Source organism: Notechis scutatus, chromosome 10 (assembly GCF_049901735.1).
Source record: "Notechis scutatus isolate UNSWTSFEM ecotype Mainland chromosome 10, rNotScu1.2, whole genome shotgun sequence".
NCBI classification, from domain to species: domain Eukaryota; kingdom Metazoa; phylum Chordata; class Lepidosauria; order Squamata; family Elapidae; genus Notechis; species Notechis scutatus.
Genome location: NC_142018.1, coordinates 1,890,951 through 1,908,902, shown reverse-complemented (window position 1 = coordinate 1,908,902; position 17,952 = coordinate 1,890,951). Strand labels below are relative to the sequence as shown.

Sequence of the window (17,952 nt, the reverse complement as noted above, 5' to 3'; positions counted from 1 at the left end):
CCTTCCCTCCCTCCTCCTCCTCTTCCTCTTTCTTCAGTAATTATCTTGTGAGGTCACCTGTTACGTCTGCACAAAAAAAATCAGCTCTCTGTTGACCCACAAAACAGTTTCAATGATTATCAGGAACAGAAAAAGGTTCCCAGCACTCCGTATTTTTGAATCTGTGTCTAATCCAACCTCCAAGCTATTCCTCAGACAACATTGTTCTGCATTTCTGACAGCTTCCCCAGTTCCATTTTGAAAGAACCAAATCGTGGAACTCAACATTTCCCCGAGGGGGCCTCCCTATGGCTTAGAAAAAGCTGGTTAATAGGGTTCACGGTCTTCTGACACTGTAATTAGATTTTGGGTTTATAAATAATACAAATGCTTTTCTATTGCCCTGTGCTTCAAAATATCCAAGATGACCTCCAAAGGATACTGGCAGATGGATTTCTCATAAAGCCTAATTTTTTACATGTGGGAGATGAGGTAGCAATTAAAACTGTCCAATAGACTCTCTATTGAATAGAGATGGGAACCTCAAAATTCCTTCTCCACAATCCCCCAACTCTGTTCAATGTCATCATTGCCAACAATACGAAAATGAAAGTGTAATCTCTAAAACCAGCTTTTCTTTAAAAAGCAAAAGAAATGGTTCAAATGTACTATGTCAGAATAATCTTTCCAAGGAGGAAAAGGAGAAAGGAGGAGGAAGGCTTGCATTACAAAATGGCCAGGGTCTTTGTGAAAATGCGAAGAGCGAACATAAGAAGAACTTTGCCACTTTGGGCCATAATCTCACCTCCATCACTGCATCTTCCTGAATCACTCAAGTAGAGCTTGAGTGCAATTGTCCTCTTCTGCCCCCTTCTGTTAGAATTATAGAACAATCCATAATGGTATCTCGGTAATGTTTTTGGTTCAATACTGTCACTTAGTGGAAAATAACCTGTACTATTCTTTTTTTAAAAAACAAAACACATTTCATCTCACAAGCACTAATGCTTAACATTAAAATAGACATTATAATTTAACGGCTGTCAAAATAGCTCTCAAGGCAGCAGTTTTAGCCCAGCTTGACATCATCCCAACAGAGAAAGGCACACATGAATTTTTAAAAATCTGTGACTTTTCAGATGAATTCAAGCAATTAATTTTGCCATTTATTCATCCATTTATTAATATTGTGCTGGTGATATCGCAGCACTATTTCATATTCTCCCAGATTAAACTGAACTATGCTGAAACATGCAAAATCATTTTCATGAAAATCTGTTGTTCTAAATTGACTTAATGATAGAATATAAATTATACATATCTTTAAAATAAATCTGATTTTGTTTCAGAATTCCAGAGAGGAGAAAAATGTTTGTATTTAATGTGGTGAGCTTGCTCTTAAAATTGCATTTGCCTTTACCTAGAGAATTAAAAATGCTTCCACTAGTAATAATTAAATTCATATTTGCATTTCCCAATCTTATTCAACAAAAGTGATATCGATTAAAACACTCTTATGGTACAAGATGAACTCTCAAATATGGCATTGTTCAACCTTGGCAACTTTAAGATGTTTGGATTTGAACTCCCAGAATTCCCCTGATGGGACAAGTCTAGTTTGGCAGATTTCTGTCTGTAGAGATGAGGAAGAATAAAGAAAGAAAGAAAGAACAGCTCCCATCCAGAAGTCATGGGTGCTCCATCACTGGAGGTTTTCAAGAAGACCCTGGACAACCATTTATCCAGAATTGTCTGGGATCTCCTGTGGAGCAGGGGTTGGATAAGAAGAACTTGAAGGTCTCTTCCAACTCTGTTATTCTGCATCCTACAAATCTGTTTAGAACAACCACTTTTCTTTGCTTTTCTTGGGTTTTAGAGACTGACAAAAACAGATGAAAATGGTAGCTCAGTCCAAACATAGGAATATCACAGTTAAAAGACCAAAGAATTTTAGAATTCCTCCTAAAACACCCCTCTCCTGATGAGAGCAGTGGGGTTTCAATCATTCCATGGTGGTGGATAGCAATCTCTTTATTAAATGTGCCCTTTGGTTAACCTCAGTGTTGCAAACTTCTACTTTAGAGCAATGGAGCTTGATCTTCAAAAAAGCAACCCCACAAGAATAAAGCTTGATTCTTGCCAGCCATCCACCAGGAGAATGAGAATTTTTTTTGTCCATTTTAGTTGGTCAATGTTAATGTAAAATTGGTGGACTTGTTAATGTTAAGATGGTGGACTTCAACTCCCAAAATTCCCCCAGCCAGCATGCTGGCTGGGGGAATTCTGAGAGTTAAAGTCCACACTTCTTAAGACTCCCCAAATTGGGAAACTCTGTTTAGCTACTGCATTATTTTTCACACACACCATCAAATTCATTCAAGCAAACCATCACACGCTGGTGTTCCAATTCTTAGAAGTGTCTTTCTTTCTTTTTTCGTTATCCAGTTACAGTACTTGGTAACCCTGGGCAGTTCAGCGTTGATCTTCTGTTACACTTGGTGTTTGAGGTAGTTGAGCAGCACTAGTGGGATGTCCAGTTGATCCACAGCTTCGGGATGGTTCTCCAGTTTCATAAACCTTCTGATTGCTAGTCTGCATTGAGACATCAAGGATTTGGGCAACGCTGGTCCAGCAGGAAGGAACGGGGAGGAGAGAGAGGCAGTAATCATCATTGCATAGTTAACACTGCTAAAGATTTCACACCCTGTAATGCCTTCAAGGTCATTATATGAACAGAAATGAAGAACAAAGAACCACACATGCTTTGTGTTTTGGGCCTGTGCCCAGCTTGAAATCTAGCTGTTCTGTTCTGGACATGGATTGAAATTGTGCTGTTCCAGGCAGAATTGGTTTCTTGGGGGGGAAATATGTGAAATAATCAAAGATACTGGGAATGAAAGAGGAGGGGAAGAAGGATCACCTTGGAGAACATTGGAAGATCTAGGATGAGCTGCAGAGGGCGAAAAGGAAGAAAATGTGTACCCCCTTACTCTACCAACCCTTAAAATTCACTCCAGGACCCCTAGAAACCCATTCACCTGGAACTCAGAGCAACCAATGTTCATTGTGTCTATGGAGATTCTCCATCATTCAGGTCATGGTTGTCCCAAAGGTGCTTTTATAGAAGTCAAGCGGACTTTCTTGCTTTTTTTTTCTTTGAAAATGTTTTTCTTTGCATCCAAAAAGTTTGTTCAGAACATTTTCAAGGAAAAAAGTAAGAAAATCCAGTTGCCTTTTGAAAAAAAAAACCTATTTGGGCAACCATGACCTGGATGATGGAGAATCTCTATAGATACTCAACTTAATGACTTTGCTTAAGAAAAATCTACAGACATTCTCAGTTATCTAGGTCATGGCTGTCCCAAAGGTGCTTTTTCAAAAGGTAACTGGACTTACTTGTTTTTTTTCCTTGAAAATGTTTTGCTTCTCATCCAAGAAACAGAAGAAGCTTCTTGGATGAGAAGTGAAACGTTTTCAAGAAAAAAAGCAACAACGTCTGGTTGCCTTTTGAAAAAGCACCTTTGGGACAAACGTTCATAATTATGTTACTCCTGAGTTGTGACTGATGCAAAACCGTTCTGCAAAATTTCTAGAAACAGATGGTCATTTTCCATCCAGGCTATAAAGAAAACCAATTTTTCATTTTGTGTGCCACCATACAGAAAAGTATGGAAAGGTATAAGGAATGCTGTTGTTGTGAATGTAGATTTAGCTATATGTGTATGTCTGTCTGGTTTTTTTAATCTTTGCTTGTGACTTAAACTGCTTTGGGTGACTCTTTTATACTCATTTTATGCACCTTGCGTAGCCTTCTCAGAAACAAATAATGTCATAGGTAATGTATGGAAAGAGGAAGGAAGGGAGAAGAGAAAGGGAGAAGGAGGGAGATTTTAAGAAATCGAATAGACTTCTGTTACATTAAATTAAAAAAAAAGTTACCTCTTTCTCTGGCCAACAGCTCAAGCACTTCAGGGTTTGCTGAGCTCTTCTCCAATATGATGCCAGGCAAGTAGACATTGGCACCAAAATCAATGAGGAGCTTGACAAACTCTGCCCTGCAACAGTGCTTCAAGCAGACTTCCAGGAGAGTCTTGGGGTATTTAATTCGGGTGATCATGTTCCTATCCAAGCAGTTGTAGTTGGGCTCAGCCCCGTACAACAAGAGGGTCTTGAAGCACTCCAGATGACCATAGACGGCAGACAAATACAAAGGTCCACAGCAGGCCACGGAGTTGGCCGCCCACTCTGGGATTCGAGGTTTGACGTTAGGGTCTGCCCCGTGTGACAACAACTCCTGCAGGATCCCCAGGGCTCCTTCCCTCGCAGCCGTGAGCAGAGGGGTGCAGTTGTTGTGAATGCTCCCAGAAGGACAGGCCCCCGCCTCCAAGAGGACCTTCACACAGTCAAGGTGCCCATTGTTGACGGCAACAAACAGTGGGGTCTGGGCCTTGACATCCAAGCTGTCCACTTCAGCGCCGTGGTCCAGAAGCACCTCGATGCACCTGACGTGGCCCTTGGAGGCCGCTAGGCGCAGGGGAGTGCCTGGCACCCCCCAACCACTCCGACTGTTGATGACCTGTTTGTATCGCTCTTGGTGCAACAGTTGGTCCAACAGCTGGTAGCTGTCCTGGGACACGGCAAGACTCAGCTCTTGTCTTTCTCTGTCCCCATCTTCATCTTCGCTGGGCTGGAAGAGGGAGAATATCTTGGTGATATCCAGCAGGCTCATCTTGAATTGTCTCTTGAAGGGGACTTTCATCCTGAATGGTGCTGTGCTGGAAGCTAGAAGTCAGACAGATGGTGGGTTAATGATTTGGATGAAAGCACAGTATTTGCAACCTTTGTCTCTTACTGAGACACAGCTGGACCACAAGTACCAAATCCAACACACACTATTTACATGCAAACACAATGCAGTTTCTAGGGTCTGGATGAATAAATCAGTGTGTTTCAGGGGGCTTCACTAGCATTTCCCTATAAAGTAAAGAAAATACCGGAGTTGTGTCCTTCCTGGTTAAGGTTGGGACTCTTCATACAGATTGGTAGGGGGAGGGATCAGTCACATTGCAGAATTTCTCAACCTTGGCAACTTTAAGACATGAGGACTTCAACTCCCAGAATTCCCAGCCAGCTGTGCAACAAAGATAACAGGGGGCCAGAGGCTAAAATATATGAAAACCAGTTGCATGTGTGTGTAATTTAACCAAAAGGAGGACTATGAGTGACATGTTGAATAATCAAGAACTTGTTGATGACCCAAGCTCTGTAAAGGACCTTGGAATACTCATCTCTAATGACCTAAGTGCTAGAGCCCACTGCAACTACATAGCCAAAAGGCATTAAGAGTTGTTAACCTAATCCTACGTAGCTTTTTCTCTGGTAATATCACACTACTAACCAGAGCATACAAAACATTTGCTAGACCAATACTCGAATACAGTTCATCAGTCTGGAACCCTCATTACGTATCTGATATTAGCACAATTGAGAAAGTCCAGAAATATTTCACAAGAAGAGTTCTCCACTCTTCTACTCGTTGTAGAATACCTTATGCCACCAGACTTGAAATTCTAGAACTAGAAAACCTTGAATTACGCCGTCTTCGGTCTGACTTAAGCATGGTATATAAAATCATACATTGCAATGTCCTACCTGTCAATGAATACTTCAGCTTCAACCATAACAACACAAGAGCACACAATAGATACAAACTCAAAGTAAACCGCACCAAACTTGATTGCAGGAAATACGACTTCAGCAATAGAGTGGTCAATGTCTGGAATACTCTACCCGACTCTGTAGTCTCTTCCCCAAACCCCAAAAACTTTAACCTTAGACTGTCTACTATTGACCTCACCCCTTTCCTAAGAGGTCTGTAGGGGGCGTGCATAAGCGCACCAACGTGCCTACCGTACCTGTCCTATTGTTTCTCTTATTCTTTTATTTTTCTTATATGTACCCATTTCATGTATTCACAACTATGTATACACTTATACTTATTATCTTGTAAACAATTGGCAAATCAAATAAATAAATAAATAAATAAAATAAATGTTTGATTGGGGTGTAATTCTTTTTGCCTGGGGAAAGATCCATTTCTTGGGATGGGATGGGAGGAGGAGCATCTGAGGGTACTGATAGTCCTGCACTTGCAACCATTTATTTAGCGACCATCTGAAGTTGTAAAAGCAGTGAAAAACATGACTTCTAACCAGTCCTTAAACCGTTGCAGTGTCCCCCAAAAGACTGGTGCCGGTTGCAACATCCCAGAGTCGCATGATCACCATTTGTAACCTTCCCAGGTGGCTTCTGACAAGCAAGTCAATGGGGGAAATTGGATTCACTTAAAAAACATGTACTTCCTTTAATGGCTGTGGGGATTTGCTTAATGACCATGGCAAAAAAGATCATAAAACCAGGCATAATTCACTTAACCACCTTAGCAATGGAAATTCTGGTCCCAATTGTGGTTGTAAGGACAACCTATGCCAGGAAAAACATCCAAGGATGTCCTGAGCAATAAAATAAAATAAAATATGCTTCAATCTCTCTGGGAGCAACAGAGGAATCTTAGACAAGAAAAACCAAACATACAAGTACAGATTAAGTGAGACCTGGCCCAAAAGCAGTAACTGGGAGAGGGATCTTGGAGTCCTAGTGGACAATCACTTAAATATGCGGCAGCAGCCAAAAAAGCCAATGCAATCCTAGGCTGCACTAACAGAGGGAGAGAATCAAGATCATGTGAAGTGTTACTACCACTTTATAAAACTTTAGCAAGACCGCACTTGGAACACTGCATCCAGTTTTAGTCACCCTGTTATAAAAAAGGAGTGTAGGGAAGAGCAACTAAGATGATTAAGGGCCTGGAGACTAAAACATATGAAGAATACTTGCAAGAATGTCTAGTCTAGTGAAGAGAAGGACTAGGGAAGACATGACAGCAGTGTTCCAATATTTGAGGGCCTGCCACAAATGTTCTCCAAAGCACCAGAAGGCAGGACAAGAAGCAACGGATGGAAACTGATCAAGGAGAAAACCAACCTAGAACTAGGGAGAAACTTCCCAACAGTGAGAGCAATTAACCAGTGGAACGGCTTGCCTCCAGAAGTTGTGGGGGCTCCATCACGGGAGGCTTTTAAGAAGAGACTAGACAGCCACTTGTCTGGAATGGCATAGGGCCTCCTGCTTGAGCAGGGGGATGGACTAGAAGACCCCCAAGGTCCCTTCCAATTTTATTATTTGTATTCTTCTGTATCTCATTTTGGGTAGCTCCAGCGATTCTGACACATTTTACGAGCTATTCAATATTCTCAGCTAAAGATACTAGCTAGGATGAAAATTTCTGATAAACAAATTCCTGTTCATCCACAAAGATCTCTCATGGTTTTGGGAAATTGATAGTTCTCAAAAGCGCAGCGCAGAAAATCCAGGCACGCTATTTCCTAACTGAACAGCAAAATACAGGTGAGGATTTTATTTCCAGGCTCGTATTTCAACGTCAGAATTTTTGAAATGTAATCACTTCATCTGTGGGTTCAGCAAGTAAAATGTGTTTAATACTTTAGAACTGGATTCTGAACAGTTTTACTCCTGTCTAATTTAGCAATGTTTCCATACCTGGGGCCTCTATGTGTGCACCTGTATGAATTGGAGGTGCATAACTTACCATTTTTTTTGTTTTTACATTTTCTTCTTCTTTAAAATACATAAGTACTTAATAAACAGTGTATTGTTGGGATCAATTTGTTTATACAAAGTATTAATAACTATCCAATGTTTTTCTAATTATACTTTCATCTGTAGGCGTATCCACATTTTTCCAATATTCTGCAGATATAATTTTGGCTGCTGTCAATACATGTATTATTAAACATGTAGTCCCTTTGTTGGAATTTTCTGATAGTAGACCTAACAAAAATATTTCTGGTTTTAAGACTGTATGTTGCTTTATCATTTTCTCTAACCATGTATGTATTTTCCTCCATATTTTTTTGGTTTTGGACAAGGCCACCACATGTGAAAGTAGGAACCTGGTATCTGATTACATTTTCAACATTTCACGGACATGTTCCAAGATGTTTATCTTTGCTAGTCTTGCTGGTGGCAAATGCCACCTATAAAATATTTTACACAAATTTTCCTTATAAGAGGTTGCCATTGTCAATTTCTAATTTCTATCCCAAAGTTTTTGCCATTTATCTAATTCTATGTTACATCCAAAGTTTTTTGCCCATGCTATCATTGTTTCTTTCACCTGTTCATCTTCCATTTTAATACTTAACAGATAGCTATATATTTTATTTATTAATTTTTCACCCTAAAAATATCTGATCCAGTGCAGTTGGCTCTTTATAATATCCATGTATTTTGCATCTTTCATATATCTTGATTGCATTTGCAAGTATTGCCACCATGCTAAGTCTACATGTTGATTTTGCACTTCCTGTGTCGCTTTGAGTTCCCCATCATCATTTAAAATGTCTTTATAAGTTACAACTTTTGCCAAGTTAATAACATTTGGATGTATCAATGTTTCTGTCAGATCCGTGTATCTGTCATTTCTTCGGTGGAAGAAGAAAAAAGGGGGAAGGAGACTGATAAAGAAATCCTTTCTTGATGTAACCTGAATATATTTAATCTTATATTGAATTTGCATAACCCACACATGATACAATGGAGGGAGGAAACCCAGATGGCCGGAACCTATCGCCTCTGAGAGGCACAGCCAGGAGATGAGAAGACCATAAAAACTCCACAGTGAGATATGTCCTGGGAATCTCTGGAAAAAGTTCGTTCTAAAAAGGGGGTTGGGGAAAATTAGGTATGTCCTGGGAAACTGTGAGAAAGATCGTTCCTACAGAAGGGGTGGGAGGGGAATTAACATACTGGCTTTTGTTTCACTAAATACACATCGAGATAAGGGGAGGGGTTCTAAACTCCCTTATCTCTCCCTGTATGCCTGAGAGACCTTAGATGCTGCTTTGAACTTCTACATGAATTGTCTCATCTCAATAAAGGATTCCTTTTGATACATTTGGTTTTCAGAAGTTCATTCTTATTAATTGAATGCGAAAAAGTTGAATAGCCTGACATTTTCCATTGTAGAAAGTCAGACTGGTATTTTCCTACAGTTTTTTTGTTTTGACTTTTTCCCCTACTAAAAGTAATGCATTTCCTACATAATGTCTTTGGAAATATTTTATTCTTATCATACCACAATAATACATGCCACTCCAATTGAAGATCATGTCCCTCCAATAGTAATAATCTTCTATGTCTCAGATTTAGCCACTCTTTCAGCCAAGTAAGTGCAGATGCCTAATAATAAATCTGCTGACCCCAAACCCCATTGGTTTTAGATTCTTGCAGCATTTTCAATCTTAACTTTATAGGAATTGTTTGAAACACAAAGAGTAGTTTTGGCAATATATTTTTATAGTATCTATTCTTCCTATCATGGATAGCTGCAGGTTCTTCAATTTCTCCAAATCCTGCTTAATTCGCTGCATTAATTTTGTATAATTATCTTCTTTAACTGTTGCACATCCTGCTGTTAAATAAATTCCTAGCTATTTTACTTTCTTACCCACCTGAAGGTTTGCTTTCTTAACCATCTCATTTTTCTGTTTTTCTGTAAATTTTTGAATTAGTATTTTAGTTTTTTCTTTCTTTATTTTCAATCCTGCCACTTCTCCATATTCTTCTATTTTTCTTATTAGTTTGGGACCAGTTTCTAGTGGTTCTTCTAAGATAAATATCAGATCATCTGCAAGCACTTGTAATTTATATTTTTCTTTTTTAATTTCCATCCCTTTTATATCTGCATCTTGTCTAACATTTCTGTTTAGCACTTCTAATGTTAATATAAATAACAATGGGGATAGTGGACAGCCTTGTCTAGTACTCTTTCTTATACTGAAATTCTCCGTCAAGTCCCCATTAGCAATCATTTTTGCTGTTTGTTTGGAATATATTGTCTGAATCATATTTATAAATTTCCCCCAAAGTTCATGCATTGATATATCATAAATTGCCAATTTAAATTATCAAATGCTTTTTGTGCACCTAAAAAAATCAATGCCATTTGTTTTTCTGAGTGCACTTCATAATACTCCAACGTATCTAAAATAATTCTCACATTATTTTCAATCTGTCTTTTGGGTAAAAGTCCATTTTGATCTAAATGCATAAATTCATTCCAATATCTTTTAAGTCTTTCCACTATTACTGAAGCCACGACTCACCATTTCTGTGGCATGACGGGACTACGTGGTCCAAGACTGCATGGTCACGGGGCACAAGAGGAAGCAGGGAAAGGTTTGAAAGAAGAAGGAGAGTTGAAGGCAAGGAGTGGTTGGGAGTCTCTGGCTGGGAAGATGGTAACCACACCAAGCCTCCAGGGTTAGAATGCATTTGCTTATTATGCTAATGGTGCTTTGTCTAGTCATGGGTTTGCTGAATCCGGGTAGTCCTTGACTTGCCCAAGTATTTCTGTTGCTAAGTGAGACATTTGTTAAGTAAATTTTGCCTCAGTTTACCACCTTACTTGCCACCGTAGGAAAAGGAGAATTATGACCCATTTTCCCAGCGGCAACCTTTGCAGCATCCCCAGGGACCTGCGACCCAAATGCAGATGTTTGGCAATCGACTGGTATTCATGATGGCTGCAGTGTCCCAGGGTCACGGGATTCCCTTTTGCGACCTTCCCACCAGCAAAGTCAGTGGGGAAACCAGAGTCACTTAACAATTGGGATACTAATTTAACACCTGCAGCGATTCACTTAACAACTGTGGCTTGAAAGGTCGTAAAAGAGGAAAAATTCACTTGTGTTTCAGCAACAGAAATTTTGGGCCCAATTGTGGTCATAAGTCAAGGAGCACCTGTAGTAACATGGTTTTTTCAGCAGGGGTGGGATTCAAACAGTGTTACTACCGGTTCAGTGACGTTTGCGCGCACATGCGTGTAAAAAAACCGTAAGCTGTGCCACCAAAAGAGCTGACAAACATTGTGGGCTGTTGTGCAGCGTTTGAAACCCCTCTTCTTTCCTGCTTTTTCAACCTCAGCTGTGCCGCGCAAAGCAGCCGAGGTTGAAAAAGCAGGAAATAAAGGACAGGGAAGAGCCCAGGCGGGCGGGTGGGCCAAACAGCAGCAAACACAGAACCGGTTCTGTGTCTGCTGCTCTTCAGAGCTACCGGTCCCACCCCGGTTGTTAAGTGAGTCTGCCTTCCCCATTGATTTGGCTAGTCAGGAGGTCACAAAGAGATCACATGAGCCCAGGATGCTGCAACGGTCATAAAAATGAACCAGATGCCAAGCATCTGGATTTTGATCATGGGGATGCTGGAATGGTCGTAAAGGTGAAAAATGGTCCCAAGTCATTTTTGTCAGTGCTATTGTAACTTTGAACAGGCTACCTGTAAGGGGGCCTGCATAGGGCCTTATGCTGAAAGCTGTCCCTTGCAGACCACAAAGGCCGGTCTCCATGCCAACTGCTCCACCTTACCCTAAGGAAGGGCATGAGACCACCTTCATGCAGGGGCAGGGGCTGTGGGACCATTTTCCGTTCAACAGGTGCAGCACAGAATCCCGAACTGGCTGAAAAACCTCACACCTGCTATTTCCGGGGGCTGCTTTGCAAGGCTCCCTAAACCAAGCAGACTGACCACTTCGCCAAACTTAAGAGGGAAAAGGAAATCCCGTCCAGAGAATCCCACCTCCTGCAACAAAGGCCTTCACACCAGGTGAAACTGGGCTGGCATTGCCTTTCATGGACAGTTCGGGCAGAACTCAGACTTCTGGCTAATCTTAGGATCCCACCTATTTGGGTGAACCCAGGTAATGGGATAATGCCAACTCCAGGTTAAGAATGTGAGCAGCCCAAGATTTGCACGTTGGGCTGCCACCACTTGAGCCAGGCTGCTGCTCCCCTGGTTCAACTGCAGTCCCTTTGGGGTCCCCTCAAGCCCCCTGCCCAGCCCTTCCCTCGCTCCACGGGTCAGGGAGCCCCAGCCACACCCAGCTGGGAACCTGGCCGGGCGCGTGTGAACCGGCCGCGCCCGTCCCGCGCCCTCCAGGCCCGCAGCCCGCCCGCCCGGCGGCAGGCGATACTCACGAGCTGGTGGCCTTCGGACAGGTTGCCGTGTCGCCCGACGGAGCGTCGCCGGAGCCCCCGCCGGCCGGCCCGGCTGTGTCGCAGCAGCCCGGCCTCTGTGAGGTGGCCGGGACCGCCTGGCCCGAGCGCTCGCCTGTCCCCGCGGAGAGCCGAGAGCCGTCGAGGGGGGCCAGGCCAGGCGACCCAAGACGGGACGGGACAGCTGCGCCGGGAGCGCCGCGCTAATTTTAGCCCCGCCGGCTGGGCAGCTTCCATTCTGGGAGACACCCCCGTCGCCCCCGGAGAAGGGCCGGACCAGGCCGGGACTGCGGACGGAGGAAAGCAGCCCCGCGTCCCGGCTTCTCCAAGGCTCCAGGCTTCCGCGCGGGGCAGGTTGGCCGGGCGGGGGGTCTCAGGTTAGGCAGCTCAGTCCGGGCTTGCCCGCTCCGCTTTTTAAGACGGCCGTCAAGGCAAGGCGGAAAGGGAGAGAGAGACGCCGGAGGGAGGCCGCGCGGCCTCTCTTGCCTGGTGTTCTTCGAGCCGCGGGACTAGGAGCTGGTTGAGGTGTCGGCCATTCAACGGGACCACCCAAGGGAGAAAGTGGGCGGGGAGGGGTTCCTTCGCCCACCGGGCTCCCATCTGCGGGACTTGGGATGATTATGGAGACAGCAGGATGAGGTCGGGCTCAGCCAGCACTTTGGAGCAACTGATAACAGATCATCAGAGTTGGAAGGGACCTTGTAGGTCATCTAGTCCAACCCCGCGCCCAATTGACTGGAGCAGGGTCTCCAACCTTGCGCTTTAAGCCTGGCGGACTTCAACTCCCAGAATTCCCCAGCCAGCTTTGGCTGGGGAATTCTGGGAGTTGAAGTCCGCCAGGCTTAAAGCAGCCAAGTTTGGCGACCCTAGACTGGAGGATGGCAAAGCCTGAGGTTAAATTCTCAGATTAAGGCGGCATGTAAACCATGGTTTATGTTGTGAGAACCCAACAGATATGGGTTTGTTTAATAAACCACAAGGAAAAGTGTTAGATAACCATCCAGAGCCCATCACCAACCAGAGTGTGCAGCATGTCCAGCTTTTTTGAAAACATAGCATTTCTAGCTCTTTCCTAAACACATCCACACAGCTTTCTCAGCTACAATGCAGAAAAGCTTTGATTCTTTGGGGAGGTTTGGGGGTTTTTTTGGGGGGGTTGGGGGGGAATGTTAGCCTACTGCCCTGGGAATTTCTTGTTTTTTCCTCACCCCTCAGGTGAGAAGGTTGCAATTGGTGAATGTTGGTTTGTTTGCTTGTTGTTTGTCTGCCACCCATCTTGCAAAGAGGCATTTATATTACATGACCCACCCAGGAACATTGCAACCGTCATAAATACATGCCAGTGGCCCAAAATCTGATTGTCTGATTTTGGGGACAGGTGCAACAATTGTAAATGCAAGGACAAATTTTCAATCAATCAGAATAGAGCTAGAAGGCACCTTAGAGGTCTTCTAGTCCAGCCCCCCCGCCAAGCAGGAGACCCTGTACCATTTTAGACAAAGGGTTGTCAAATCTCTTTTTTAAGTCATGTTTTCAGTACTGTTGTAACTTGGAAGGGTCATTAGTTTTAAGTTATTAAACAAACAATGTTATGGTTTAATGCAGTGTTCATAGCCAATAAACATTTACAACACAACACATGCAGCTAAACCAAACAGTTGTGTTCATGATTAGGAAATCCGAGCCCAACTGCCCACCCCATCCCAGAAAAGGTATTCTTGGATCCTATCCACAAGTGGTGCCAGATTGGTTTTAAAAGTGACCAGAGGTTTTTATCAGAAAAACAGAAGAGGCTTTATCAGTGCTTACGATTGATAATGGGCAAACTAAATGAGGCGCAGTAAGAAGATGTTCAAGAATGGAACAACAAAAGGGCAGAGGCAAGATCCGGAGGGCTTGGCTTTTGATTCCACTCGTTTATTTGAGCTTCCCCTTTGAAATTGAGATGCAGATTTTACTCAAGAAGGTTAACTTTAACAGTGTATATTCCTGTTTTACTTATTTTATTCTGCTTACTCATTCCATGTTTGTATACTGGATCTCACAGGTATTATCCTCTCTCTTTTACTTTTCTTTTTTTTAACCTGACCAAAGTGAATAAAATCTACTCTGTCTATTTCTAGACACACACACTTTTTATAGGATTCTCTTTTGACCACCGTGCTTCCAAAGCAGCTATAAAATACCCTTGGGGGGAAAGGCACAATAATAGCTGCATGACTTTAAAAAAGAACATAAGGCAGTAAAGTAAGGTTTGGAAAAGAACGAATTACATAAGGGGAAGCACCATGCAAATATTCATGTGGTGAGGAGGAAAGACCAGAGAAGGAGACATGGCAGCTGCTATGGTGGAATTAAAAGCAGCTGCAGTAATGCATGCAAATACCTGGTTGAGCATCTTTTATTATCAGTCACTGCAAATGGAATTGCGTAAAATAGATTACAATGGTTAACTAAAAGGAAAAAAAACCCACAGTTTAAGGCTACCTTCTCCATCTGGCATTTTTCAGATGTGCAAGATGACAATCCTGCCATGCTAAAGGATGATGGGACTTGGCATCCATAGTTGGATTGGTCCAAACTGGAATCTGTTCTCTGATTTCTCTGCTAGCGCTGTAAAAGTTCTAGCTAATAGAATCTCTCACAGAGGGTGTGTAAGATGTATGAAGAGGTACAACTGAAGCACAGTCAACTCATACCGTTAGTCCTCAATCCTACGACCACAAATGAACCCAAAATTTCTGTTGCTATGCGAGGCAGTTGTTAAATGAATTCTGCACCATTTTTCAACCTTTCTTACCACAAGTTAATAACTTAGTAACATGGTTAAGTGAATCTGTCCCATTGACTTTACCTTGCCCAGAAGGTCACAAATAGTGATCACATGACCCCAGGATGCTGAACTGTCTTAAATACAGGTAGTCTTCAACTTACAACATTTCATATAGTGACCGTTCAAACTTACAATGGCATTGAAAAAAGTGGCACGACTATTTTTCACAATTGGAACCTTTGCAGCATCCCCAGGATCATGTGACCAGAATTCAGATGCTTGACAACCAGCTCATATTTGTGACAGTTCCTGTGTCCCAAGATCATGTAATAACCTGGTTACTATCTTATCAAGTGCAGTGATTTACTTAACTGTGGCAAGTAATGTCATAAAATGGGGCAAAACTCAAAGAGGAAACTGTTAAAGAAACAATGATAGTCTGGGCGAGAAATTTTGGATATAATATACAATTAGAAGATTGGGAAAAATTATGGACCAAAATTATAAATTAACTGTGGCTGCCGCATATAAAGAGAACCTTTATAAAATGCTTTACCGTTGGTATCTAGCACCAGCAAGATTGGTGAAAATATACCCAAATATGAACCCTGAATGCTGGAAGTGTAAAAATAAACAAGGGTACCTTCTTTCACATGTGGTGGTCCTGCCCTAAAGCAAAAGAATACTGGAATAAAATTAGAACATGGTTGCAAGAAGTTACTGAATTTCAAATAGAATTTAAGCCTGAAATGTTTCTGCTAGGAATGTTCACAGGAATGTTTAAGAAAGAAATTGAATACATCATAATACACATTCTAACAGCAGCAAGAATAACCTATGCCCAGAGTTGGAAATTAGATAGCACTCCCACAGACAGTATGATTATAAAGAAAATTATGGAGAAATGGTAAAACATTGAAATTGCAAGAGAGGGAAGAGAAGGAATATTATACAGTCTGGAAAAATGGTACAACTGGTTGGATAATAGGACAGTAAGAATAAAAAATATAAACATACATACATACAAACATACATGCATACATACATATAATAGAAACTGGGAAAGTCGATGTCACAACACTACAAAGATTGTATTTGTGTTGTTTTGTTGTTGTGTTGTTTTGTATTTGTGTTGTTTTTAACTCTGAAAAATTCAATAAAAATTTATTTTTTAAAAAATGGAGCAAAGCTCACTTAACAAATTCTCACAACATAAATTTTGGGCTCAGTTTTGGTCCTAAGTTGAGGATTACCTGAACATGCCAGTTACCAAGTGTCCGAAATTTGAGTATGTGACCACAGGGATGATGCTGCAACAGTCTTCAGAGTGAAAAACATAATAGCTTTTTCCAGTGGTGTTATAACTTTGAACAGTCACTAAATAGATGGTGGTAAGTTGAAGACCTGTACTTTTTTTTTGTTGCGTCATTGCTCATGTCCTTATTCTGAAATTCCTGTCCCCAGAACCTTCCACAGAGCTGAAGGAGCGACCCGATACCCGCTCTTATCCCTTTCATGGGTGATAAGAAGGGTCATTACTCCCAGAAATAGCTTGGTGGGGTCTCCTCAGGGCACTTTGCTCTTGAGATAGCTAAGGAAACCAAACTTAGCTCAGAAACTGAGGGCTTTTTCAGACTTTGTGATATTGTGAATTGGCACTAAAGTGGGGTGGGCTTGTCAAGGCAACCAGGAAGTTGAGAGTTGATAGTGTCGTGAGGTGGAGTAGAGCTACGGACAATCTTGGACAATCTTCCACCTCATGTTCTGATACCCATGAAGGCATTGTTTTGTTACTCAAAATTGAAGAGAAACATTTCCAAACCAGAAAATGGGAAAGAAATTAGAACATCTGTTCCATATCATATTGTTTTTGTCAGATCATCTGCCATATCCTTTTTTTCCTACTGCTTCTTCACAGATACCCAGCCAAAAGGTCCAAACCTTCCAAATATTTATCTATCAAATTTATTTACTTTCTATCCCACCGTGGAACTACTCTAGGCAGCTTACAGCAATAAAAAGAAAGGAAGAAAAAAAGTGCAAACAAAGCATAAGTAAAATAACAAAACAATGAAAAAAGAAAATGAGAAAACTTCAATATGATAACAAAAGATCTTCATAGGTTGTCTGAGTGAAGAAAGATGGAGGAAGTGATGAGGAAAGATGGCAAAGAAATATAAGTTGCTAGCAATGCCAATTGTGTGAATGGGGGAAGTTGATTTACCCAAACAAAAGTGTGGGTAGAAGCAGCAAGGCACACTTAAGGGCTTACACCATCATTTTTGCACAGATTCTCCTACAAAAGAGCATGGAATCGCATCACAATCTTCCAGATTTGGGTGTTGGTAGGGCTTTAGGGGGCCACAAAGAAATGAGAAAAACCACATGCAATCTTGGGCTGTATATACTTGATAAGTGGGTTGCATCACATTGACCGTCCTTCCGTGCTTGTTCTCTGGGTTTCCAAAACACTGTTGTGGTTTTCCATTTACCTCCAAAGTTCTCACGTCTTCCCAGCGAGACGTTTGTGCTGCATGGGACAGCAAACAGCAAACCAAAAGGAGGATTTAGAAGCCAGCGAACCTTTTCTGGTTCTCGGTAGGAGTCATAAGACTAACAGATCTACCACACACAGCAAGCACTGAATCACAGTTCAAGTATGAGTTGGCCACGCTGTTCTCAAGTCTGCAACACATTTCAAACCATTTGAATTGGCAGCTTTAGTGCTCCCATTAATGTGCAATTTTTGCCTTCAGTTGGGGAAATGCTACTCCCCAAAGACCCAGTCCATGTTGATGTCTGCAGTTGCAGTTCATGTCCTGTAGGGGGCATGATAGAACAGCACATTCTGGAATCCAATGCATTTGATATTACGGATTTATATGCTGTATTATTAACTTTCTCCAAATAATAACTTTGCTCTTGTTCATTTAAACAGACAAATACAGGAAAACCTTTCCTATTGATCTCCATCTTGTTGGACCACACAGTCCAATGCCAAGTTCCGTTTTAAGTGTAGGGTATTTTCATGCTACGATAACAACTGTGTCCCTAATTTAGAAAAAT

At 41.9% G+C, this 17,952-nt stretch overlaps 1 protein-coding gene across 1 annotated transcript; it reads right to left on the bottom strand.

The window, feature by feature from the left end:
• Positions 1–1,126: 1,126 nt before the first annotated feature.
• Positions 1,127–12,251, bottom strand: ASB12 (ankyrin repeat and SOCS box containing 12). The gene is made up of 3 exons (XM_026678558.2): positions 12,096–12,251; positions 3,919–4,761; positions 1,127–2,602 (listed from the first exon to the last, which is right to left on the bottom strand). Exons 2-3 carry the CDS (start codon positions 4,736–4,738, stop codon positions 2,469–2,471), a joined length of 954 nt encoding a protein of 317 aa, XP_026534343.1. The 5' UTR covers positions 4,739–4,761; positions 12,096–12,251; the 3' UTR covers positions 1,127–2,468.
• Positions 12,252–17,952: the final 5,701 nt, after the last annotated feature.

Excerpts from the sequence above, each read along its gene's own strand:
- ASB12 (XM_026678558.2), bottom strand. The coding sequence starts at position 4,738 with ATGAAAGTCCCCTTCAAGAGACAATTCAAGATGAGCCTGCTGGATATC. Across the intron at positions 2,603-3,918 it reads GCTGTTGGCCAGAGAAAGAG|CGTTGCCCAAATCCTTGATG; the intron begins GTAACTTTTTTT and ends CTGCTGGACCAG.